Source organism: Ranitomeya variabilis, chromosome 5 (genome assembly GCF_051348905.1).
Source record: "Ranitomeya variabilis isolate aRanVar5 chromosome 5, aRanVar5.hap1, whole genome shotgun sequence".
Classification (NCBI taxonomy): domain Eukaryota; kingdom Metazoa; phylum Chordata; class Amphibia; order Anura; family Dendrobatidae; genus Ranitomeya; species Ranitomeya variabilis.
The window spans coordinates 476,252,134-476,278,800 of record NC_135236.1 but is presented as its reverse complement, the minus strand read 5'-3'; the positions used below and the strand labels follow the sequence as shown (position 1 = coordinate 476,278,800).

General features: G+C 44.5%; 1 protein-coding gene across 3 annotated transcripts in view; it reads right to left on the bottom strand.

The window, feature by feature from the left end:
• Window positions 1–2,002: 2,002 nt before the first annotated feature.
• The window catches only part of LOC143776284 (uncharacterized), a 30,061-nt gene continuing 5,396 nt past the window's right edge, over window positions 2,003–26,667 (bottom strand). Inside the window, exons 2-5 of one of the 3 annotated variants that reach the window (XM_077265503.1) lie at window positions 4,661–4,820; window positions 4,482–4,572; window positions 4,206–4,371; window positions 2,003–3,696 (exon numbers count right to left, since the gene is read on the bottom strand). In XM_077265503.1, the coding sequence (XP_077121618.1) occupies window positions 3,559–3,696; window positions 4,206–4,371; window positions 4,482–4,572; window positions 4,661–4,802 (537 nt within the window). In that variant the 5' untranslated portion in view covers window positions 4,803–4,820 and the 3' untranslated portion in view covers window positions 2,003–3,558. The remainder of the gene's footprint in view (window positions 3,697–4,205; window positions 4,372–4,481; window positions 4,573–4,660; window positions 4,821–26,667) is intronic. The other 2 variants (XM_077265505.1, XM_077265506.1) reach the window with 2 other exon arrangements.

The window sequence follows — 26,667 nt, the reverse complement described above, 5'->3', positions numbered from 1 at the left end:
AAATTGTTTTATAGCTATATAGCTATTTTCTGAGAACAGTAACTTTTTTTTTCTCCTGCTGATGAAGCTAAAAGTGGGCTCATTTTTTGCGTGGCAAAGTGATATTTTTATTGATACCATTTTAGGATACACACAATGTTTTTGGGGAAATGAGGTCACCCAAAAACAGTAATTCTGGTGGTATTATTTGTTTACTTTTACGGACATGTTGATACAGAAATTGTTTGTTTTTTAAATTTATGTATCCATTTTTAATTGGAAAAAAAGTGGGATTCAAATTTTTAGGTTTTTCATATTTTGTTTTTTTATTTTTTACTTTATTTCTAGCTACCCTACTTATTCTATACTAGATGGTGGCCCAATTCTAACGTATCGGGTATTCTAGAATATGTAGGTAGTATATAGCACCGGCTACGTACTATATTGCACAGTGACGTAGTGTATAACACAACCGACGTAGTATATTACATAGCTACGTATTATATAACATAGCCACGCAGTGTATTGCACAGGCACATAGTATATTGGTCAGCTGGCGCCTGTGTGCGGTGCACGCGGCAGCTTCCGGTCCCAGGGTTGGTAAGTATGAGCACAGGACCTGTGATGACGTCGCGGTCACATGAACGTGACGTCATGGCAGGTCCTTCTCACATAGCATCCTTGGAACCGGAACCTGCCACTTGCACTGCCGAGGACAGCGCGCGACATCAGACGGTGAGAATAAACTTTTTTTTAATTATTATTTGTAACATACGATCTTTTTACTATTGATGCTGCATACGCAGCATCAATAGTAAAAAGTTGGTCACACAGGGTTAATAGCTGCGTTAACGGAGTGCGTTACACCGCGGTCCGTTAATGCTGGCATTAACCCTGTATGAGCGCTCAGCGCTGACTGCAGGGCAGTAAAGCAGCGGCCATTTCGCTGCCAGACTATGGCCGTCGCTGATTGGTCGTGGCAATGGTCGTGGGTGTTTTGCCACGACCAATCAGCGACTTGGATTTCCATGACAGACAGAGGCCGCGACCAATGAATATCTGTGACAGACAGAAGGACAGACGGAAGTGACCCTTAGACAATTATATAGTAGATACTGTAAATACACGTGCCTGTGATTGTGCTTTATAGAAGTACCGACATAACAGACCCCCGAGTCATAATCATATAGCATGGGCAATGGAACTTACACTCCAGTGACCCTATACCTTTAATGCCATTGTCAGAGATTGACAGCTGTAGTTAAACAGTTAACAGCAGGGATAGTACATTTCACACCACTGATGGCAAGGACAAATTTTGCACTTTTTGACATGCAAAAATAAAACCAAAATTAAAATACAAAAACATATCAAATTAGACCCCCATACCTTTTGTGAAAATAAACACCTCATTGTCAAAATGCAGCCCTAAAAATAAAAGTTAACCCCTAAAATGCACCACTTATGTAAAGATGTGCAGGTGGACATAACGCTATGGCTATGTGCACACGATGCGGATTTTGCTGCGGGTCCGCAGCAGTTTCCCATGAGTTTACAGTACAATGTAAACCTATGGGAAACTGAAAACGCTGTGCCCATGCTGTGGAAAAAAACGAGCGGAAACGCAGAGGTTTACATTCCGCAGCATGTCAATTCTTTGAGCGGAATCCGCAGCGTTTTTACACCTGCTCCATAATAGAAAACCGCAGGTGTAAAACCGCAGTGGAATCCGCACAAAAAACGCCGTAAATCCGCAGGAAAAACGCGGTGTTTTTGCCCTGCGGATTTATCAAATCTGCTGCGGAAAAATCCGCAGAGGACCATTCTACGTGTGCACATACCCTAAGTCACCGGAATCACAAGGGAAAAGAGCCAGGGAGCACTACCAATGGGCAAAAAAACAATCACAACCTATAAGGTAAGTATGGTCAGGGGTGCAACTCGATGCACAGCAACAAAATGTATCAAAAAAGCAAGAAAAAGAACTGTGCATATAGAGTGCACTCCCAAAATACAGTAAAGTTACATAAATACAAAATTTATTGAAAAGACAGAAAACACAATAAAAACATATTAAAACACAAACAACACCACCACTGGTCCTATAGTGAATCAATGTATAGAGACTACCTAAAAGGTTCAGTAATGTGCCAGAGATAGCACCACACATATACACAGAAAATGGCTTATACTTATATAAATATGCAAAACAGAGCAATATGTATAGTCTGGGCGTCCCCAGAAGACCATATGGTAGAGGAGTGCCCCTATGTAAATAATAATAATATTAATTAATAATATTAATGCTAACATTAGGGCCCCAATAAGCCTAGCAAATAGCAGCGGGAGGTAAGCATAAATCTCCCAAAGGATAGTCTGGGGGGCAACTTCTATCTAGAGTTATGAAAAAGCAAAGTTACAAATGTGATAGTAATATAACCCTAAATCAATAGTATAAAGATGGTTAGGGTTCACATTCCATCACAATAAGAAAGTAAGGGAAGAACCTATGCCAGGAGGTTAAGTCAAAAGGCTGCATGTAGCGAAAAGATCACCATGTCAGGTAGTCCAGTATGTGGCGTCAGCCATCTAGGAGTCAAGATGGGGAATAGTCCCGAGACGAAAGAAGTGTGGGAAGAGCCCCACGCGTATCGCTGCAGGATGCAGCTTCGTCAGGGGAAGTGACAGGGTAGGGGGTCAGGGAGTCTTAAATAGCGGTCGGTTAATTGGTCACACGCAGTAACAGGTGTGTAATATCAAGAGAAAAGGCATAAACCCGAGATCATACCACAGAGATCCGGAAGCAGAGGACACCAGTCGGTGCACGTGCAGAGTCCAAAAAGCCAATACCGGAAAGGAGTGAAGCCACAAGCCACGCAGGCCCACAGGGAGGAATGAAAGCTCGCGCATGCGCAGAGCATATCTCCCAGGGCCATAGTACAGCGCAGGCATGGGAATTACAAAGGGACAGCCGCTCAAGACCGGCGTTAGTAAACCGCCATGATAGGATGTAAAAGAGGCAAGGATATGTATGGTAAGCGGGTATACGCCCGTACAAAAGTAGATTAAATTAAATTACACACCCCAATCTAAAGGCAGGAAAGTGGGTAGGCAGAAGGTATGGATGCCCCATAAAGTTAAATACATGAAGAAAATCTAGTAAACCATTAGCGGATGAGCAAGCCCCGCAGAGTGGAAAAATAGACATACGTCAGCAGGGATATCCCACAAATAAGGTGGAAAAGAGGTTGAATCCAAGAAAAACCATATGAATTGCTGCTCAATAACTTACTAAATAAATTGCAGACACAAAGTATCAAGACATTCACAGAGAAGTGCCACCAATGAGTATGGGTGCACGTATAGGTATATCCAAACACGGCCCCCAGTTAATATTGCATACCCTTCAAAAGAACAAAACCACAAGCCCGCAAGTGTGTAGATCTGATGGAATAACAGGCTGCCAATATGGAAAGCATAACGATATCAAACTCAAGTACATAAAACGAGAATCGTCCATCAAGGCGAAAGGCAGAAAAGGAAACGTCCAGAAAGGTTTTTTTCTCCTCTCATATAGAGTCATCCCAGGAAGCTTGTAAATAGTAGTTGTTCGTTGAGCCCGGTAGGTGAGAGGCTCCGTAGTTTGAAAATCCAACGAGATTCAATTTGAAGCAACCGCTTTCTGTGGTTTCCGCCTCTGGCATTAAGCTGGATTTTCTGCAAGCCAAAAAAAGAAATATTAGCAGAGGACCCGTCATGTTCAGTTAAGAAATGCAAGGCAATTGGAGACACTGTCTTGCCCGTTTAATGTCTGAGGCTGCCAGATGTATCGTGGACAGATGTTTTTGTGCCCTCTTTCTAAACTCCTGAGAAGTCTGGCCCACATACACCTTATTGCAGGGGCAGATGATGGCATAAATCACATTGGCCATCTTACAATTAATATAGGATGTCAACCGATATGACTTTGAATCAAGAGGGTTAATAAAGAAATCTCTGGTGACTGGGATATGTTGACAAACACTACACTCCCCACAAGGGAATGACCCTCTCAAATGTATGCCTCGATTCAGACTAATGGAGGGGCGCAAAAAATGGCTCCTAGTCAATATGTCCCCTAGGTTGGGGGCCTTCTTGGCCGTCAAGGCAGGACATAGAGTGGCCAAGGGGGAAGTCTGTGTGTCCGTTGTGAGAATGTCCCAATGGGATGCTAGAATACTCCTCACTTGGTTCCATTGGTCATTGTAGTCTGTGATGAATCGGACACTTCTGTCCTGGTGGCGATCGCTGGAAGAAATTAACAGGTCCTGATTCAGTCCCTTAGCTCTTTGGAAAGCTCGGGAGATTGTTTTCTTCAGGTAGCTACGCTGCCTGAATCTTGTGGTGAGAGACCTAGATTGAAGGAAAAAAAATCCTCATCCAGAGTACAATTACGACGGGCCCTTAGAAACTGGCCAGTTGGAATACCCCTTCTAGTATGGAGGGGATGAAAACTGTCATACCTGAGTAGACTATTAGTCGCAGTAGACTTGCGGAAGAGATCCGTAACCAGGCCTTTGTCCCGGATAGAGACTTTCAAATCCAGGAATGTCACTGAATCAAGGAAAAGAGTGTGTGAGGGCTATGTTTAAATTGTTGTGGTTCAGCTCATCGATAAAATCAAGGCACTCCTGCTCCGTACCTGTCCATAAAAAGAAAACATCATCAATGAAGCGACGCCAATGCCGAACACATCTTTTAAAGGAATCATAGCCGTACACAATGGTTTCCTCCGACCAGCCTAAAAAGAGGTTAGCATAGGCTGGCGCACATCGCGCCCCCATGGCCACTCCAGATACCTGCTGAAAAAAAGATCGATCAAACAGGAAATAGTTGTGGTGCAAGATAAAATTGAGGAGGTCAATCAAAAAAGAATCATGGAAATGATCAGGATTGCTTTGTTTATTGAGGAAGAAGCCAACTGCCTGTGATCCATCAAGGTGACTGATATTTGAATATAGCGATTCAACATCGCAAGTCACCAAAAGCGTCTGTTCCGGACAGACTATGTCGCGGCATGTACAGATAAAGTAGGCAGAATCCCTAATGTAGGATCGTAAAGAGGTAGCAAGAAGAAATCAACGTAAACATTGGCCTTCTCACAAAGGCTTCCTATACTGGACACTATAGGGCGTCCAGGAGGTGTAGTTAGACATTTATGCACCTTCGGGAGCAAATAAAAAGTGGGAATGACCGGAAATTCAACCTGGAGATACTGTTTTGTACCTCTATTGATAATGCCATAATCAAAAGCTCGACACACCAGGGATTGGTATTTGGCAGAAAATGTTTCAGTAGGGTCAGAGGGAAGCTTAGTATAGAATTTTCTATTATTCAATTGTCTATGTACTTCTGTTGTGTAAAGGTGGACAGAAAAAAAAAAAAAAAACTGACCAAGAAATCGTATATATCAGGAACCTAGAACACTACAAAAACCAAAAACAACAAGGATCCCTAAAATCTAACTTTTATTATACAATGATAAAACTCTTTTCAGATCAATAGAAAATTATATATAAAGGCAATAATTTGTGTGCCTAAAGAGCCCTAGGAAAAAACTACACTTAGTTCTACCTGGCAGTGGGGGTTGGCACCCTACTTTGCTGCGGTGGGCGCCCCCACTCAGCGTCGACTCGCCCTCAACAATCCCTAGGATTCCCTAATTATGGAACCCTGAAAAAGGCCCTATAAGAACCCTATAGACGGGCCCTACCTAGCAGTGGGGGTAGGCACCCTAATGTAAAACGGTAGGCGCCCCCACTCACCGTCGACTAACCCTAGGGACCCTACAAGATCCCTAAAATAGGGAAAGAATAAAGAAATGTCCCATAAACACCCAAAAACCCAAAAATACAAAAATTGAAAAATAAACAAAGATAATAATGAGAAAAATAGACTATATCTCAACTAGTCCACACAAGGATCATTTTATATAAACATTGAGCATCTGGGGTAAGACAAAGTATATCCATATTAACCCCAGAAAAAAGAGGGAAAATGGGTGAACAAGATATACCTGATGATAATTTTGTTCAAAAATGTCCCAAACACTTAGTTTCCCAAATAACGGAGTAAACAAGATGATAAATCTAATGAATGTCTCAGTCATATGAGGACATCATGATAGCATGAATGACTAATATCAATAAAAAGGTATCTACTCCTTAGAAAAAACCGGAGACCAAGACAAGATGACACCAGCAAAAAACATTCATTATGCTCAGCACGTGCTCATGGTGTAACCTTAAAGCAGCATATAGAATTACCACTGCTCAAACATATATAATGCATAAATCAGTGCAGTATGTTATTCAGACCTGAGAACCCAAAAAGACAATGCTTCCCAGATGGAGACATAATTATCACCATTGCCAGAGATTAAATATCATAGCCTTAATACTCATCTGCAGGCTTCTCAGGGATTTTATGCACCGCTGCAAAGATTCCAATATCACATTAAATGCTGGGCATCCATCTCCTCAAAGTATTACCCGACGCGTTTCCCCCCCATTTTTATCACAGGGGTTCATCAGGGGTACAGTGGCCGTAGTAAAGATAAAGGCTGTTGTGAACTCACCCTATGTTCACCTATAAATGCACGTGGAAGTGCGGGAACACGCTACGTCGCAGCCGCCCCCCGGAAATGGCATCATATGCGTCACTACAGGCGCCGTATCATCATGTGGAACGCACAATGCGTTTCACTCAGACACCGGTACTCGGCGCATGCGCTGTTCACTGCAATATGTGACGACCGCAAACAGCTTCTCAAATCACAGGCACTCACATTATAGATCAATACTAAAACGGCCCGTACCTGAATGTACACAAATATGCAAAAGATATGAACGCACATCCGATGCAAGCCATAACCGGAACAAATTTGGGCGGAAATGACGTCAAATGTATCATCACAGACGCCATATCACATGATGGAACGCCGGTGTACTCCTCTCATGAATAGCCTAATGGCAATAGGCGCATGCGCAATCTCAAAGACGATATAAAGCGCATCCATTAACCGCTCCACATTCATACATGAAGCACAAACAAAGGGCACATATATGAAAACAAGAACCAAATATAAGTCGCCCTTGTTATACATAATCACAGAGGAGACGCACTCCCACGTGTATTAGAAAGATCAAGTGATCATATAACAAACTAATAAATCAAGGTGAAGACCACGATTGACTACATGAACAAAAACTAAAGAAAAGAGTAACAAACATCAATAAGATATCTCATAACTTGAGATACCAAAATAGTAAATACTAATGTACATGGCTATAGCTAAGATAACCCAGAACCTATTAGGTGACTTAAATAAAGCTTGTAAAGGTCAATTGTTCATTGAGGCCCATAGGGCTCGTAGATCTCAAAAGGTAAATCCACCTTGTTTCACGCTGTATTATTTTCCTGTCCCAATCACCTCGTCTCACTGAGGGAGGAATAACCTCAATAACTCTAAAATTTAGTGAACTCGGGTCACCTCCATGTTCATTAATGACGTGTCGCGCAATGGGTGTAAAGGTGGACAGGCCAGAGGACCACATTCCCACCTTTGTCCGCTTCCTTAATGACAAAATCTTTGTTATTTTTGAGAGAGATGAGTGCTCTTTTTTCACTAGGGGTAAGATTGCTGGGTACCCCTGAGGATGGGGATAGCTGCATAATATCCCTCTTAGCAAGTTCAAAGAAAATCTTGATGGCACCGGAGACACAAAAAAAAATGACAAAATACAGGGATTACAAACATTGAGAAGTGCACCCCATACACATTTCCTGAATCAGATAACCTAACAATCGCTCCCATCTTGACATGTTGTTAACAGCCACATCCAACCTTCATGTGATTTTGTGACAAATTGGAATTATTTTACCCCAAAATGCAAATCTCACATAAAGCCAAGGTTTACACACAGAAAGAAAAACAATATATCAAGGTGTGTGCGATTATTTACACATAAAGGCTGCGCTCCTTTATCAAAAACTTGTTTGATTTTACATAAGCATTCCACATATTTGGCAGTTTACATAAAACATGCAATTTATAGGGTAATAAGCTCTCATTTAAAGGGGTTGTGCCACCATCATATAGATTTGTGAAGGAAAATGTTATTTTAGGCATTTAAGCAATTCACACCTTTTAAAGGGAATCTGTCAACAGTTTTTTTGCTACCTCATCTGACAACAGCAGGATGTAGGAAAAGAGACCTTGAATCAAAAAATGTATCACTTAGATTACTGGGTGTAGCAGTTCTGACACAATCAGAATTTGTAAATGCAGCAGAGCTGGAAAAGCTAATCCGGCTCACCCCAGGCTCTTTATGTAAATAGTCTATAGACAGTGAGCTACTAATCACTGGAGGGGGCGGAGTTGAACTAGCAAATGCAGTATTACTTTAGTAGTCACACTATTGATAATGTCATACTGATAAAACCTTCATTGTAAGTAAACTACAGCACACAGCTTGATAAGTTAAACTGTTGAATTCTGTGTTTTAACCCTTACCTCATGCTGTCCCCAGCTTGCACACCAAAAACCTGCTGACAAATTCACTTTAATAAAAAAATGCATGGTTTTAAAGAAATGTATCTTTTATTACAAGCATGGCATCTCCTGGAGGTATTAGTGTTGTCTGCCTTATGACTGTGTCTGTGTCTGACATCAGTCAGCTGGTCAAGCATGCACAGTCAACCGGTCATCAGCATAGCGGTGCGTTCCTTTAATGTTAGAATCCTCCACCAATCAGCTCTATTGTAGTTCAATAAAATGCCAGGGATAGCATATACAAAGTTACTCGAGGTAGGGGACTCATGTACCACTGTGCAGAAGGAAATTATACTCCACCGCCTCAGTATTTACTATCCCTAACTTTTTAATGCACTAAAATAGAGCAGACAGAGATGGAGAAATCTCATGTTACCACTGCACATAGCAATGACGACAAAAGACAGTATAGTAGATTGACTGTGCATGATCGGTCACCTAATGCCATTCATATACAGCTCTGGCAAAATGTTGTTTGTCTGATTTTTCTCTTTATAGGTATATTTTTGAGTAAAATGTAAATTGTTCTTTCATTCTATAAACTACTGAGAATTAGTGATGAGCGAGTATACTCGTTGCTCGGGTATTCCCTAGCACGCTCGGGTGGTCTCCGAGTATTTGTGACTGCTCGGAGATTTCGTTTTTGTCGACGCAGCTGCATGATTTACGGCTGCTAGACAGGCTGAATACATGTGAGGGTTGCCTGGTTGCTAGGGAATCTCCACATGTATTCAGGCTGTCCAGCAGCCGTAAATCATGCAGCTGCCTCGACAAAAACTAAATCTCTAAGCGCTCACAAATACTTGGAGACTACCCGAGCAACGAGTATACTCGCTCATCACTACTGACAATATGTCTCCAAATTTCCAAGCAATAAATTTTGTATTTTTTTTTGACAATGAAAAATGGTCAGAATAAAAAAAAAAAAACAGTGCTTTCAGACCTCAAATAATGCAAAGAAAACAAGTTCATAATCATTTAGAAACAACAATACTAATGCTTTAACTCATGAAGAATTCAGAAATCAATATTTTGTGGAATAACCATGATTTTTAATCACAGCTTTCATGTGTCTTGGCATGCATTCCACCAGTCTGTCACACTGCTTCTGATGCAAAAATGTAAGCAGTTCTTCTTTGTTTGATGGCTTGTGACTATCAATCATCCTCTTGATTACATTCCAGAGGTTTTCAATGGGGTTCAGGTCTGGAGACTGGGCTGCCCATGACAGGGTTCTGATGTGGTGGTCTCGTAATTTTTACTAGAGCTGTACATGGCCCTACAAAACAGGCAGCACTAGTAACTGTGGGAAGATAAATATCTTAGTAACACTATTTTTTAATTAATGTAACATAGTACAGATTTAAGGTTGAAGGAAGACTAAGTCCATCTAGTTCAACCCATAGCCTAACCTAACATGCCCTAACATGTTGATCCAGAGGAAGGCAAAAAAAAACCATGTGGCAAAGAGTAAGCTCCACCTTGGGGAAAAAAAATTCCTTCCTGACTCCACATACGGCAATCAGACTAGTTCCCTGGATCACCACCCTAACAAGGAATCTAGTATAAATAACCTGTTATACTTTTCAAGAAAGGCATCCAGACCCCTCTTTAGTATTGAATCACTCATTAGAACATCATACAGAGAGTTCCATAGTCTCACTGCTCTAAGGCTGTGTGCACACGTAGCAGATTTTTCTAGTTTTTTCACTATAAAAACGCGAAAAAAACGCATACATTATGCATCCCATCATTTAAAATGCATTCCGCAATTTGTGTGCACATGATGCGAAAAAAAAACGCATCGCGGTAAAAAACGCAGCATGTTTATTAATTTTGCGGATTTTTTGCGGATTTCCCACTATATTATTGCATTGGGAACCTCCAGGAAAATCCGCAAAAAAAAAAAAACCGCACCAAAAACGCGGTAAAAAAAAAGCGAGAAAAACGCATGCAGATTTCTTGCAGAAAATGTCCTGTTTTGCTCAGGACATTTCTGCAGGAAATCCTGAACGTGTGCACATAGCCTTACAGTAAAGAATCCGCGTCTGTGATTATGCTTAAACCTTCTTTCCTCCAGACGTAGAGGATGCCCCCTTGTCCTTGTCTCAGGTCTACGAGTAAAAAGATCATCAGAAAGGTCTTTGTACTGTCCCCTCATATATTTATACGTTATAATAAGATCATCCCTAAGCCTTTGTTTTTCCAAACTAAATAACCTCAAGTGTAAGGGTATGTGCACACGTTGCGGAATGTTGTGAGGATTTTTCCGCACTGATTTTGGTAAATCCGTAGGATGATATCTGCACTACAGATTTACCGCAGTTTTTGTGCGGATTCCACCTGCGGTTTTACACCTGTGGATTCCTATTGAGGAGCAGGTGTAAACTGCTGTGGAATTCGCACAAAGAATGGACATGCTGCGGAATAAACAACGCAGCCAGGGCCGGACTGGGACTAAAATTCAGCCCTGGCATTTGAAGTTACACAGGCCCACTTGTCACATGGTGACTGTATAATATCTATGTAGACTTGTAGGTTACAAGAAGTGAGGGGAGTGTAACACGACTATATAACATACAGGTCCTTCTCAAAAAATTAGCATATAGTGTTAAATTTCATTATTTACCATAATGTAATGATTACAATTAAACTTTCATATATTATAGATTCATTATCCACCAACTGAAATTTGTCAGGTCTTTTATTGTTTTAATACTGATGATTTTGGCATACAACTCCTGATATCCCAAAAAACCTGTCTCAATAAATTAGCATATTTCACCCGGCCAATCAAATAAAAGTGTTTTTTAATAACAAACAAAAAAACCATCAAATAATAATGTTCAGTTATGCACTCAATACTTGGTCGGGAATCCTTTGGCAGAAATGACTGCTTCAATGCGGCGTGGCATGGAGGCAATCAGCCTGTGACACTGCTGAGATGTTATGGAGGCCCAGGATGCTTCAATAGCGGCCTTAAGCTCATCCAGAGTGTTGGGTCTTGCGTCTCTCAACTTTCTCTTCACAATATCCCACAGATTCTCTATGGGGTTCAGGTCAGGAGAGTTGGCAGGCAAATTGAGCACAGTAATACCATGGTCAGTAAACCATTTACCAGTGGTTTTGGCACTGTGAGCAGGTGCCAGGTCGTGCTGAAAAATGAAATCTTCATCTCCATAAAGCATTTCAGCCGATGGAAGCATGAAGTGCTCCAAAATCTCCTGATAGCTAGCTGCATTGACCCTGCCCTTGATGAAACACAGTGGACCAACACCAGCAGCTGACATGGCACCCCACACCATCACTGACTGTGGGTACTTGACACTGGACTTCAGGCATTTTGGCATTTCCTTCTCCCCAGTCTTCCTCCAGACTCTGGCACCTTGATTTCCGAATGACATGCAAAATTTGCTTTCATCAGAAAAAAGTACTTGGGACCACTTAGCAACAGTCCAGTGCTGCTTCTCTGTAGCCCAGGTCAGGCGCTTCTGCCGCTGTTTATGGTTCAAAAGTGGCTTTACCTGGGGAATGCGGCACCTGTAGCCCATTTCCTGCACACGCCTGTGCACGGTGGCTCTGTTTGTTTCCACACCAGACTCAGTCCACTGCTTCCTCAGGTTCCCCAAGGTCTGGAATCGGTCCTTCTCCACAATCTTCCTCAGGGTCCGGTCACCTCTTCTCGTTGTACAGCGTTTTCTGCCACATTGTTTCCTTCCAACAGACTTACCATTGAGGTGCCTTGATACAGCACTCTGGGAACAGCCTATTTGTTGAGAAATTTCTTTCTGGGTCTTACCCTCTTGCTTGAGGGTGTCAATGATGGCCTTCTTGACATCTGTCAGGTCGCTAGTCTTACCCATGATGGGGGTTTTGAGTAATGAACCAGGCAGGGAGTTTTTAAAAGCCTCAGGTATCTTTTGCATGTGTTTAGAGTTAATTAGTTGATTCATAAGATTAGGGTAATAGGTCGTTTAGAGAACCTTTTCTTGATATGCTAATTTATTGAGACAGGTTTTTTGGGTTATCAGGAGTTGTATGCCAAAATCATCAGTATTAAAACAATAAAAGACCTGACAAATTTCAGTTGGTGGATAATGAATCTATAATATATGAAAGTTTAATTGTAATCATTACATTATGGTAAATAATGAAATTTAACACTATATGCTAATTTTTTGAGAAGGACCTGTATAATCACAGCTGTATCCAGCATTACAGCTCAGTCCTATTTATTGCTTTTAGATGCAGTACCAAGAAAAGCCGCTACTTTACCTACATAACTGGATCTCGTAGATAATGAAGGGATGAGACGACCAAAGGCTATGGAACCTCATTCTGATGCTCCATAAACATTGCCTACAGCCACTTTTGGTTCTGCTGCGCAGCACGAGACCCGGTGACTCTGAAAAGCAGTGACATCAGTAACTGTTACTACCGTCACCGCTCTTCAGAGTCGCTGGGTCTCGCCAGGTCTGGGCTAGTAGTGGGGTGTCTGATAGACACCTCTCCATTACTTACACCAGGGATTGATGGCAGCTGACATTACGCAGCTGACATCAACCCTAAAAATCATTACACATACCAGAATTAAATGCTCTGGCGGCTGGGAAAAGCAGTAGAGTTAGCGCTATTTCCAGGCGCTGGGTGCTAACTACAACTGTCATTATCCTTGGCTGGTCTCCCTGTGAAGCATTTCTGCTGTATTTACATGTGCTGATCTCAGGCCACTAAACGAGTGTGATCGACAATACTGAAGTCGTTCACTTGTTTCCCGGCCTCTTTACACCAACTGAGAAAGAATGATGGGGACAGAACAATCACAATTAGATCAATCTGTTCCCATACAGTATCATGTTATCAGTAGCACAACTACAGTTTACACCGGCGATGTGCTGCTGAGAACAAGGATTTCTGTTCCCACATAAACAATCCAATCACTCTATGAATAACAGCATTTTGCTTGTTTAGTGTAATACACCCCATAGTCCTCCATATATTATAATGTGCACCTCAGTACTCCATATAGTATAATACACTCCTCAGTCCTTCATATAGTATAATACACTCCTCAGTCCTTCATATAGTATAATACACTCCTGATAGTGCTCCATATATTAAAATATACTGCTCAGTCCTCCATATAGTATAATACACTCCTCAGTCCTCCATATAGTATAATGTACTGCCAGTCCTCCAAATAGTATAATACACTCCTCATAGTGCTCCATATAGTATAATGCACCACCATTGTCATCCATGTAGTAGTTTACTTCCCATAGGATAATGCACCCCATAGTTCTTCATATAGTATAATGTATTCCCCATAGTCCTCGATACAGTATAATGCAGCCCACATATAGTATAATGATGAAGCCCCCTGAGTATAATGTAACCCCCCCAGAGAATATAATGCAGCCCCCTCATATAGTATAATGCAGCCCCTGGATATATATGGTAGCCCCCTCATAGAGCATAATGCAGCCCCCCATAGAATATAATGTAGCCCCTCCATAGAATACAATGCAGCCCTCCTCATATAGTATAATGCAGCTCCCCATAGAATATAATGTAGCCCCCTCAGAGTATGATGCAATCACCCCTCATAGAATATAACACAGTCCCACATAGAATATAATGTAGCCCCCAGAGAATGTAATAGTTCCCCATAGAATGTAATACAGCCCGGCCCCATTAGAATGTAATGCAGCCAGCCCCCATAGAATGTAATGCAGCCAGCCCCCATAGAATGTAATAAAGCCCCTCCATAGAATGTAATACAGCACAGCCACCATAGAATGTAATGCCGCCAGCCCCCATGGAATGTAACACAGCACAGCCCCCATAGAATGTAATGCAGCCATCCCCCATAGAATGTAACACAGCACAGCCCCCATAGAATATAATGCAGCACAGCCCCTATAGAATGTAATACAACCCCCCCATAGAATGTAATACAGCACAGCCCCTATAGAATGTAATACAGCCCCTCCAATTGCCCCACAATCCAGCTGTCATTGATATATTAAAAAAAAACAAAAAAAACACTCCTCACCTCTCCTCATGCCCCGCGCTGCTCCCGGCTCCGGTCTCAGCAGCTGCAGTCTGCCTGGCCACACAGCAGGTACGCGATGATATGACGTCATCGCGCACCCGCAGTGTCAGAGCGAGGCAGAGCTGGGAATGATGGGAGAGGGAGCGACAGCAGACGCCCTCTCCTCCATCATTGCATTCAACTATACCGGCGTCATAGATGTCGGTATAGTTGAATGCAGGGCGGGCGATCGGGGGGTGAGTCGGCGCTGGCGGGAGGAGTCGGCCCTGGCGCCGCTGATAGCGGCAGCGGCCCACTCCTGGCACCAGCCCTTCTGGCATTTGCCAGAAGTGCCCGATGGCCAGTCCGGCCCTGAACGCAGCATTTTTGCGCATTTTTTTCCGCAGCATGTGCACTGCGGATTTTGTTTTCCATAGGTTTACATGGTACTGTAAACTCATGGAAAACTGCTGCGAATCCGCAGAGTCCAATCCGCTGCGGATCCGCAGCAAAATCCATAGCCTAATAAGAGGTCTTGTATTGCAGACCCCCCAGAACTCTAACAACCTTGGTCACTCTTCTCTGCACCGCTCTAGTTAAGCTACAGTATTGTCGAACTAGTCACTTGTGTAGAGATAAAATCTATGTCTCTTTTAATGCATCCCATTATTTTATTTGCCTTTGCAGCAGCTGCCTGGCACTGGTTACCAAATGTGAGTTTGACATCCACCCAGGTCTTTTTCAGTGAGTTTTTCCCAGTACAAATAAGCTCATAATTATACATCTTATTTCTTCTGCCCAAGTAGATTGAGAAAAAAACTATTTTAGCCGTTTCATCAGACTTCTGAATCTATAAGAACATTAAAGTATTGTGGTTTTCTTCTTTGCAGTCTATAGTAAAACAATTTTGTCGTAGTGCATTTGACTATGGTTTGCAGATTAGTTTCCCATTTTCTAAAAGTCTTAGCTTATTTCCCAGATGCTTCTTAGATAAATCAGCTTTAATATTTTGAAGAATTATTTTCAGATGCAATAATCCTTTCCTTCATAACATCTTCAATGAGAGCCTTAAAGCATGTTACAAGTAGGAGGCTATGTCAAGTTTGTAAGTTATTCCATATTGACCCCTAACAATTTCGATAATGGGTTTCTGCAGTGCCACTTCTGAATGGAGCAGAAGTCGAGCATAAGCACCTTTATTCCATTCATTCTTTACTGGACTATAGGAGGTAGCTGAGTACTGCACTTGGCATTTTCCAACAGTCCCATAGGGAATGATTAGAGTGGGGATGCACATGCTCGACCTCTGCCCCATTCAGACGGTTCTCTGCAGAGCCCAATTATTGGGATTAGTGAAGGTTCCAACTGCTTTTGGATTATAGAGATCTTCTGTTATCCTTGTTTTTTCTTTGTGTCTTGTTTGCATTACATTTCCATCCCATGTCTCTTGGAATGTGGGAGGGGACAGATCAGGGTTTAACAAGAACATAGTAAGTTCGTAGACTTGGGCCTCTCTACCATCAAGAGAACCCACAGGACAGTGGTAGTTAGAGCCCCAGTACTAGGACAGTGTGAGGGCCCCTTCCTTTCCAAAGACCGTCACAAAGTGATATTTTCACAGGCCCCATATTTGGTGTCTTGGTATGGATCCTGTTGCAGTCCTTGCCAAACAATTACATGGTCTGTCCCTTGAACTGTCAGACTTGCTATCTAGGGGCTCACAGCAGCAGACTGTTGGTATGGCGAGCAGTCAGGCTGAAGTGAAATCTAACGTGGCCCTTTTGGGTAGGTTTTCTGGGGGACAGGATCAATTTGTTGTGTACTGTGAAGCCTGCAAGATTTATTTTAGGCTTCATCCTCATTCATCTGGCAGTGAGGAGCAATGGGTTGGGATCGTTATTTCTCCCCTTCAAGGAGATCCTCAGGCGGATATCCTTGCCATTTGATGAGGTACTGCAGTTGATTCCTGCGGATCCTTGAATACAGAATCTTCTCTACAACAAACTGTTCTTGTCCGTCCACTAACACAGGCCGAGGAGGAGGTGTAATATGACCCTGAAAAGGATTTGGAGACACCACTGGTTTTAACAGGGAGACATGAAACACAGGATGTACCTTTAAGGTTCTTGGCAACTTCAGGCGACAGGCAATGGAACTCACGATCCCAGAGATCTTGAAAGGGCCGATTAATTTTTGTCCCAAATTTCTGTGATGGAATGTTCAATCTCAAGTTTTTAGTAGATAACCACAGAGTCTCCTACCATGAAAATAGGTGCAGGCCTCCGGAACCTATCGGCAGATCTCTTATATCTCTCCTGTGCAGTAGACAGCGATTCCTTCAGGGTTTCCAGATTCTGTCTCATTGCTGCCAACCTCTCATGAACTGCATGCACCGATGCATCAATCGGGGATCTGGGAAGAATACTGGGATGATAACCCAGGTTGGCAAGGAAAGGTGTTACTTTGGTAGATGAACTTTGAGAGTCATCCTGCGAATGGCTGATATAGCATCGAACATACTGTTCCAGAGTCTGATCAGTCCGCTCCATCTGTCCATTAGTCTGAGGATGATATGCAGAAGACAGACAAACATTAACATCAAGCGCAGAGCAGAATCCCTTCCAAAACCTGGATGTAAACTGCATTCCCCGATCAGAGATGATTTCTTCCGGAACTCCATGCAGCCGAAACACATTCTGGGTGACCAGATCTACCGTCTCCTTGGCGCAGCTTTAGTAAGACTATCAATAACCACCAGAATAGAGTTCTTTCCCCCAGAGGTGGACAATTACACTATAAAGTCCATTGAAATAGACCCCCAAGGACGAGAGGGGATGGGTAGTGGTTGAAGCAGTCCAGTAGGTGATACCCGAGGAGTCTTAAAACGTGCACATACCTCACAAGAGAGAACATAGCTCTTCACGTCCCTCAGACAGGTAGGCCACCAAAAAAAAGGCTCAGGAACTCCTGTGTCTTCTGTACCCCCCTGATGACCCGCCAACTTGGAATCGTGGACAAACTTGAGGACCTGCAGCTTTACGGCCTCTGGAACGTATAAACGTTGATCCCGGACCCAGATACCATTTTTGAGAACTAAGTTCACGTCAGCAGTCGGGTTGGCGAGAAATGGATCTGCGTCATAGGCCTCCTTAATGGTCTTCCATAAGTCCTTATTCTGAATGACTCTGACAAAATTGGCATCAGACAAGACGGTCTTATACGGGGTCCCAGGTACGGAATCCATGGCATGGATTTGGGACAAAGCATCCGCTTTCCCTTTACGTGAACCTGGGCGGTACGAAATGACAAAATTAAATTGGTTCAAAAATAGACTCCATCGAGCTTGCCGAGGAGAAAGACATCTCGTAGATCTAAGAAATTCCAGGTTGCGATGATCCGTGAGCACAATAACTTGTTGTGCTGCCCCCTTCAGATGATGTCTCCATTCCTTAAATGCAGCGATAATGGCTAGAAGCTCCTTATCTCCCACATTGTAGTTCTTCTCTGCAACGGAGAGTCTGCGAGAAAAAAAAAGCACATGGATGTAACAAACCCTTCTATCCCGTTCTCTGTGAGAGGATGGCCCCCAGAGCACAGTCCGAAGCGTCCACTTCTATGATGAAAGGATGTGCTGGGTAATGGTGAATCAATACAGGTGCAGAAGTAAATCGGGACCCAAGATACTCAAAGGCTTCCTGAGCCTGTGCGGACCACAAGACAGTATTTTCCTTTTTGGTTAGCTGAGTAATGGGTCGAACAATTTCAGAAAAATTACGAATAAATCGCCTATAAAAGTTTGCAAATCCAATGAAACGCTGGACCTCCTTGACATTTTTAGGTGCGGGCCAATCAAGAATAGCCTGGATCTTACTTGCCTCTATGTTAAGCCCCTGAGGCGAGATGACATACCCCAGAAAAATCGAATCTCAGTGCATTGGAATTCACATTTTTCAGGCTTAAAGGGGTTGTCCACTACTTTCAATTAACCCCCCAATGTATCCCCCCGGGCCCCCTGATGAATTGTGTAATTACCTTCCGTTGCCGTTTTCGCCTGTGAGCGGCGCTATTCCGGCGGCTGAGTCCGGGTCACGTGACCCCCAGGCTGCAGCCGCCGCTTATTTCCGCTGACGTCACGTCAATTTCGAGACTCTGGAAATTGACGTGACGTCAGTAGCAGGCGTGAGCCAGCCTCACAGTCAGCAGTCACTCATCAAGAGTGACTGGGCTGTGGGCGGGGCTGGTGGCTGCAGGCCTGTGCTGGGGGCGGGCGGGGCTAGGCAGGGATGTGCGGGCGGGGCTAGGCAGGGATGATTGTGCGGGCGCCGGTGCTCTGCGGTCTGGCGCCGGTGCTCTGCGGGCCGGTGCTGTGCGGGCCGGTATGTGCTGGGGTCTGCTGGGGTGGTCTTTGGTGTGTGTGTGTCTCTGTGTGCAGGCATCGTCCGATGGGACTACAAGTCCCATCGGGCTCTGCCTGCTACAGTGACAGTGAGTGACACATTAGCCAATGATGGGACAGTAGTAGTCCCATCATCCGGCTAATGTGTTGAATGTAAAAAAAATAAAAATACACATATACAGTACATACATACATACATACATACATACATACATACATACAACACACACCATGTGACAACATGCACCATGCCATATGCGAAAACATGCAACATACGACATGCACCATGCGACAACATGCACCATGCGACGACATGCACCATATGACATGCGACATGCACCATAAGACGACATGCACCATGCGACGACATGCAACATATGACATGCGACATGCACCATGCGACGACATGCACCATGCGATGACATGCGCCATGCGACGACATGCACCATGCGATGACATGCGCCATGCGACGACATGCACCATATGACATGCGACATGCACCATGCGACGACATGCACCATATGACATGCACCATGCGACGACATGCGCCATGCGCCGACATGCGCCGACATGCAACATGTGACATGCGACATACAGTACGTACATACATACATACATACAACATACATACATACAGAACATGTAACATAGAGTACATACACACCATCACTTGTCACATTGATCCCCAAAGCCATTGTCATCTGTAAAAAATATTAAAATAATAAACAACCAATATACTCCCTGATCCGCAGAAATCCAATTAAAACGAGTGTCCCTCGATGATCTCCCGTGGAGAGCAGGAGCATCTGCTGATGCGACTGCTCTCCAGGGGCTCCAGGAACACAATGATGGAAGGTATCCTTCCACAATGTATTGCTCACAATGTATTCCTACGCCCCTGTGAGAAAATAGTCCCTAGTCTCACTTTATGGCATTGCTGTATGAGAAATTTTCCATGCAGCTTTTTGCCATAAAGTAAGACTTCGAACTTTAGTAACCTCAGTGATGCACTGCAGGAGCCATTGTCTCCTGTCAGTGTGTCACTGAGGGTCCTATAGAGCAGTGACATCACCCGATGTCACTGTTCTATAAGGGAGATCGTCGTGGGACACTCGTTATTAATTGGACTACGGCGGACAGGTAGTATACGGTTTATTATTTTACGTTTTTTTGCAGGGGCTGAAGTATGGTAAGTATGGTTAAATGAAGAATATTAAAATACATTTTTCCTAATGTGTGTGTGTGTTTTATTAACCCTTTATTACTATTGGATTAATAATGGATAGGCGTCTTATTGACGCCTCTCCGTTATTAACCCGGCTTAATGTCACCTTACAATAGCAAGGTGACATTAACCCCTTATTACCCCATATCCCACCGCTACACGGGAGTGGGAAGAGAGGGGCTAAGTGCCGGAATTGGCGCATCTTACAGATGCGCCATTACTGGGGCGGCTGCGGACTGGTATTTGTAGCCGGGTGGGGACCAATATCCATGGCCCCTCTCTAGGCTATGAATATCAGCCCGCAGCTGTCTGCGTAGCCTTTCTGGCTATAAAATATAGGGGGACCCCACGTCATTTTTTTTGGGGGGTCCCCCTATTTTAATAGCCAGTAAAGGCTACGCAGACAGCTGCGGGCTGATATTCATAGCAGGCTACAAATATTGGCCCCCGGCAGTCGGCTTTCCCCCTCTGGCGCAGAAAATTGCACGGGAGCCCACGCCGTTTTTTTATTAAATTAAACGCTCATTAAGGCCTCTTTCACACTTGCGTCGGTACAGGTCCGTCGCTATGCGTCGGGCCTACGTACTGACGCACGTTGTGAAATTTGTGCACGTCGTGGGCAGCGGATGCAGTTTTTCAACGCATCCGCTGCCCATTCTGAAGTCCGGGGAGGAGGGGGCGGAGTTTTGGCTGCGCATGCGTGGTAGAAAATGGCAGACGCGACGGACAAAAAAAATTCACTTTAACGTTTTTTCGTGCCAACGGTCCACCAAAACACGACGCATCCGTTGCACGACGGACGCGACGTGTGGCCGTCGCGATCCGTCACTAATACAAGACTATGGGTAAAAAAAGCATCCTGCGAGCACATTTGCAGGATCCGTTTTTTTCCCAAAAAGACGGATTGCTAAAAGCGCAAGTGTGAAAGTAGCCTTAGGCTGCTTTCAAACTAGCATTGGTAAGGGGCCGTCGCGCTGCGTCGCTAATAAAAGTCTATGGAGAAAAAACGCATCCTGCAGACAACTTTGCAGGACGCGTTTTTTCTCCACAACGACGCATTGCGACGTGCAGTGCACGACGCTAGTGTGAAAGAGGCCTTAGAAACATCGGCCTATTATATATCTATGGATATATCTATCTATAGATATATTTATAGATAGATATATCTATAGATACATAGATGTATCTATCCATATATTTGGCTGCTTTCACACATCAGGTTTTTGCCGTGAGGCACAATCCGGCGAGTTTTGAAAAAAACGGATCCATTTTTTTCCGCCGGATCCGTTTTTTTCTCATAGAGTTGTATTAGCGCCGGATTGCGCCTGATGGCCACACGTTTCATCCGTTTTTTGCCGGATCCGTCAAAAAAGCTGTTTCCGCCGGATGGAAAACACATACGGAGGAACTTTTTTCTGTCCGGCGAAAAAACGCACAGCGACGGATCCGGCAAAAAAACGTATGAAACTGAGCTGTGACATGATGAATCCGGCCTTGGAATCCGTTTTTTCATGCATGTTTCCATTAAAATCATGCACATTTTCCGTTTATTTACTTATTTCCAAAAACGGCATTAAAACCGCGCATAAACCGCACCAAAAAAAGCATCAAAACTGCACCAAAACTGCACCAAAAACTGCATCAAAACCTGGTGCAGTTTTGATGCAGTTTTTGGTGCGGTTTTGATGTAGTTCTTGGTGCTGTTTTAATGCAGTTCTTGGTGTGGTTTTGGTGCGGTTTTGGTGCAGTGTTGATGCAATTTTGGTGCGGTTTTGATGCGTTTTTTTTCAGTTTTGATGCGTTTTTTATGCAGTTTTTTGCACGGTTTTGATGCATTTTTTAATTCGCTTTTGGTGTGGTTTTTGCACGGTTTATAGGCATTTTGGTGCGTTTTTGAAAGCTAAATAAAGATGTATTATTGAACAAAAGAAAAAGATTTGTGATGTCATTATTGTCCAACCTCCTCTTTTACATTTGTCCAACCCACACTCCATTACACACACAGATAGACAGATAGATGAAATGGATGGACAGATCTACATATAGATAGATCTATAGATGCATACATCTATCTATTCATATATCTATCTGTAGATGTGTCTGGATAGATATATCTATTGATAGATGTATGGATAGCGTAGGGTGTATGTCCACTGTCCGGATTAGATCCGAATGAGCTGCAGATTGGATGCTGCGTACTTGTAGTCCCATCGGATGATGCCTGCACACACACCCCAAAAGACCCCCTGCACAGCCCCGCACACACCTGAACAGTCCCGCACACACCTGAACAGTCCTGCACACACCCGAACAGCCCCGCACACACCCGAACAGTCCCGTACACATCTGAACAGTCCCGCACACATCCGAACAGCCCGCAGACCCCTCACACACCTGAACACTCCCGCACACATCCGAACAGCCCGCAGACCCCGCACACACCTGAACACTCCCGCACACATCCGAACAGCCCGCAGACCCCGCACACACCTGAACAGTCCCGCACAGCGCCGCACACATCCGAACAGCCCGCAGACCCCGCCCGCACACACATACACGCACACCGTCACCGCCCACACACTTCCATCCTCCCGAGCTGCAGCGTTTCTCGGACCAACATCCGCAGCAAAACTGCAGATCTTTTTTACATCTGCGGTTTTGCTACGGATGTGCCCGACTCAATGAAAGTCTAAAGGTGCAGAAACGCTGCAGTTCCGCACAAAAGAAGTGACATGCTGCAAGAAAAAAAAGCTGCGTTTCGGTGCGGCTTTTTCCGCAGCATGTGCACAACAAGTCTGCGGCTCCCATAGACTTACATTGGTTGTGCACTACACTGCGGATTTGATGCAATTCAGTGCGGCAAAAAACGCTGCAGATCTGCAATCAGATCCGCAACGTGTGCACACAGCCTTAGCATTTAGTGAACCTAGCAAAAAAGCCAAGCAAAAAACAAGTGTGGGATTGCACTTTTTTTGCAATTTCATTGCACTTTGAATTTTTTTCACATTTTCTGTTACACGACATGGTAAAACCAATGATGTCGTTCAAAAGTAGAACTTGTCCCGCAAAAGATAGGCCCCCACATGGCCATATAGACGGAAAAATTATGGCTCTGGAAAGAAGGGGAGCGATAAACGAAAACAAAAAAGCTCCAGGGGTGAAGGGGTTTAGAAACATGGATATGGACATATCTATGGAAATAGACATAGATATATCTGTATCTATCTATCTATCTATCCATTTATCTGTGTGTAATGGAGTGTGGGTTGGACAAATGTAAGAGGAGGTTGGACAGAAATGACATCACAAATCTTTTTGAAGATAGAGGTGGGAGAGGAGGGAGGGGTTGGGGTGTGTTTTGGAGTGGGTGTGCCAGGTGCAGAGTTACAGGGGAGTGCAATGCATCATGGAGCTTGTAGTATTAGAGCACAGTAAGTCAGGAGAAAGGAAGTTGTCGATTAACCCCATGAGAGCTGGATCCAGCACTAAAGATGTGCTGCTACAGCATGATAAAAGGTAATATTGCTAAAATAAACACAGTAGATGTTTTCAGTGGCCCATAATAGCAAGATTTATGAAAAAAAAAAAGGTTATAGTAGTGGACAACTTCTTTAATGTAGAGGTGATTCTCTTTCAGGCGCCTTTTAACATGCTCCTGATGTTCCTGCAAAGAATCAGAAAAAATTAAGATGTCATACAGATAGATCACGACAAAATGGTCCAATAGATCTCTGAAAATATCATTAGCCAGATGTTGGAAGGTTGCCGGAGCATTGCAGAGACCAAAAGGCATCACCAGATATTCGAAGTGCCCATACCGACATCTAAATGCAGTCTTCCATTCATCTCCAGAGTAGATCCTAATTAAATTATACGCTCCCCGAAGATCTAACTTGGAGAAGATCTTGGCCTGTCGCACTCTTTCTAGTAGTTCAGGGATCAATGGTAACGGGTACCGATTCCGAATGGTCACCTTATTGAGCTCCCGATAGTCGATACATGGTCTAAGAGTTCCATCCTTCTTCTTAACAAAAAAGATGGGTGCTCCTGCCGGTGATGAAGTGATTCGCTAGGATGTTGTCTCTTGGTACTTTATCCCTCAGCTGATCCTCTATCTGCTGTAGCCAGATCATGAGACCGCGGGCACTACATGTCCCAGCTATTGCTGGCTTCAATGCCACTGCTTCCCAGATGTGTCTCAAAAAGCAATATGCCTTTTTGTCAGGCGGGTCCTTTAGTACGCCCGAGTCCTCTAATGAAAGGGACGATTTAAAGACCTGGCTATAGCGCTATCAATTTTAGGGATTTTTTCCCAAGTTTCGGAGTCTTTCTCCTCAAATGGGTACCTCCTCTTTGATGAAGAAGGTAATGTACCCATTCTCTCAGGCCTTTTTCCATTCTTTATCAATCAATGCCTTTATTATTGCATTGACAGGGAACGTGCGCTTCCTTTTTTCCTCCAACCCACTGAACATGACATCTTCTAGTGACCTAGGCGTTTTTTTCTTCCTTTAGGCCCATTGCAGCCCTGACTGCTTTAACTAGTCTCTCTACATCCTCAGTTGGGAAACATGGTTGACCCCCTGTGTCACTGTCCGAGGAGGATTCTGAGGACTAGGGAGAGGAGGAGGTAGAGTGAGACAGGGATCTTTTACGACCTTCCTGTCCTAGAGGCTTCCGAATCCGTAGGCACCTTGCGGCTTCTTTTCCTCGTTTTTTAAAGGGCTATTTTTAAAGGAGTCTTTTATTTCCGCCTGTATTATGGCCTTAAGGCTAGTGGCGAAATTAGGGGTTTCTTCCTGTATGGTCTTATTGATGCAGTTAGCGCAGAGATCCTTCTGCCACAGAACTGCAAGCAGGTCTTTGCAAAGGGCACATTCTCTGTTCTTTGATTTACCGCTAGACTTTCTCGACCCCTAGTGATCAAGCAGAAAAAATGGACCCTGTTACCATAAGGGTGACATTCACTTAGATCACTCACCACCGCTGTCAGCCAAGGGTACCGGTTTCGGAGGCTAGTCAGATGCACGTACACCATCCCTTCTGGACTCCTGCTGCTCCTACCACTTGAGCGGCTACTTATCCTGTATGCTAGTGGCCCGGCAAGGCATCTGGCGAGAGCTCCTGCTGCTGTGACGCTGCCTGCTGCTCATGCTGCCCCACTTCCATGAGGAAGTTCTGGGCATGAGTGCGTCTTCTGTGGTCATCCCCATTTATGAGGGATCCACTGCACTCTCCGCCTCCTTTGGTGCCAAATGGTTGCCCTTCCCCTCCTTTGCCACGCTGCCAAAATAGTTTTTGCCGGCCGGCATTTTCTTCATGGGCGCTGCCATCTTGGATCCGGCACCCGCCTCTGATGTCACGCGGGCACGTCCACTCCCAGCATGCCTAACGCGTGAGGTCAGACGCGCGACCCGGAAGCGGCTGCCCTTCCTGGACGCTGGCAGAGGGGGGAGGGCGGTGCGGCAGCCACGGAAGAGCCCTGGCCACCCGACCGTGCTGCACTGATGCCCGCTCGGACGCTGAAGCCCAGAGGACCCGCGGACGGCGCTTCCAGCACCTGAGAACCAGTGCACAGGCCCTGTCTGTTCTTCCACGCCGGGACAGGAGTGGGTAGACAAACTCTTCTGCCGTGTTCAGCACGAGGGTCCCTGTCAGGACAGGAAACCCAACTGAACAAACAAAAAAAAAATAAATTTATTTTTATGAGACAATAAGGGGGAAATATTATGGACCTGGGAGGTGTGGAGCTGGGAGAATTGGCTAGGTGTGGACGATGAAGGGGTTCCAGGTGAAGGGCTTACTAACTTGAGGGGTCTAGGAGGTCAAGGATGGAAGTAGATACATTAGGAGTGGAAGCATGGGACGGGAGAGAAACTGGACAACACAGACACATTGGGAGGTGAGGGTGGAGGTAGTATGACAGTTCTTGTTGCCGGTTTTTTTCTTTTTCGGTTTGCCATGAGTATGGTGGTGGCTTCTTTGTCTCCTTGGGAGGGTGGGAGTGATGGGATCCGGAACCGGAGTGGTGGTGGGGAAGGGACGGCCGTGCAGTTTGCTGAACCTCCATGGTGGTGGATCGGGATAGCCATGCAGTTTGCTGAACCTTCATGGTGGTGGATCGGGATGGCTGTGCAGTTTGCTGAACATCCATGGTGGTGGCAGTGGACGGACGTGCAGTTTGCTGACCCGCCATGGTGGTGGCAGTGGACGGCCATGCAGGAGCAGGACTCGCCATGGTGGTGGAGTGGCTTTCAGCAGCACCCGGCATGGTGGTTGCGGTGTAGTGATGTGCGGCAGGACTGGGCATGGTGGTGGCCGCGCAGTGATATGCAGCCGAACTCGGTATTGAGGTAAAGTGTCTAATTGGTGGCAGAGGTGGAAATACCACCTGTAAGTACCAGGTCTGCTGCATAGCCTGAACGTAAGCAGCATTGCAA